We start from the raw sequence: 972 nt of genomic DNA on the forward strand, positions 1-972 counted from the left end.
GTGACTCGCGGCTGCTCTGGCTCTGGCGCGAGCACGTCTGCTCCACCGGGTCCAGGGAGGCGTGGCTGGGGCAGCTGAGGCAGTCTGTGGGGGCGGGGCCCTGGCACGTGGCGCACGAGGCGTGGCAGGGCGTGCAGACGCTGGCCCGGATGATCTCCACGTCGTTCTCTGTGCTGTAGTGTGTGTCCAGGACTTGGGGAGCGAAGCCTGGGGGACAGTGCTGGACGCAGTTCTTCTGGTGCAAGGAGAAGCCTTCCTCGCACACTGCCGGGCCGGGGAGGGAGGGAAGGTGGGCGTCAGCCAGGCCGCCAAGGCTGCTAGGCCCTGCAGCCCTGGACACAGTCACTGCTGTCCCCAGGAGCTCCCAGACCCAGAACCCAACCCAGGGCCCCAGGATGTCCCTTCACACCCCCTTTCCTCCTTTAGGACAGGCACCCTCTATCCCCCCAAGTCTCAGGTCCCCAACACCCTACAGCGCCCACGACTCACCCACACAGGCCTGACTGGAAGTGAGGGTCTTACAGCCGATGCTCTCAGGGGGTGTGGGCAAACCCTCAGGGGCCGTGCCATAAAGCACGAGGGTGAACTTGGTCAGTGTCCCTATTGAGGGGCGTGGCAGAAGTCAGGAGGTACCAGGAGCATGCCTGCCCACCACCCCCAGACCCCGCCAGTTCTTCTCCTGGAACCCCAGCCCTCAAGCATCCCCCAATACCATAGTTGTTGGCTTCACTGGTGTTTTCAATCTCTAAGACCCACTCGCCAGAGGGATCCTCGTCCCAGGAATGGGTCGTCATGAAGGCCCAGTCGTTAAACCCATCTGCAGAGTAGTCATGTGGCCTGGGGAGGAATGTGCACATGGCTGCCTGAAGCATCTGGGGGACCCCAGCCAGGGGGTGCCAAGCCCACAGCACACGGACCACACACACTCCCCTGGTGCCACACCAACCCTGCTGGGCTAGAAATGCCTGCTGG

General features: G+C 63.5%; 1 protein-coding gene across 1 annotated transcript in view; it reads right to left on the reverse strand.

The window, feature by feature from the left end:
- The window catches only part of FURIN (furin (paired basic amino acid cleaving enzyme)), a 10062-nt gene that overhangs the window by 2645 nt on the left and 6445 nt on the right, over positions 1-972 (reverse strand). Inside the window, exons 12-14 of the mRNA XM_010841140.1 lie at positions 713-837; positions 490-600; positions 2-264 (exon numbers count right to left, since the gene is read on the reverse strand). Coding sequence (XP_010839442.1) covers positions 2-264; positions 490-600; positions 713-837 — 499 coding nt within the window. The remainder of the gene's footprint in view (position 1; positions 265-489; positions 601-712; positions 838-972) is intronic.

The sequence above is a fragment of the Bison bison genome, unplaced genomic scaffold (genome assembly GCF_000754665.1).
Source record: "Bison bison bison isolate TAMUID 2011002044 unplaced genomic scaffold, Bison_UMD1.0 scf7180017864155, whole genome shotgun sequence".
NCBI classification, from domain to species: Eukaryota; Metazoa; Chordata; class Mammalia; order Artiodactyla; family Bovidae; genus Bison; species Bison bison.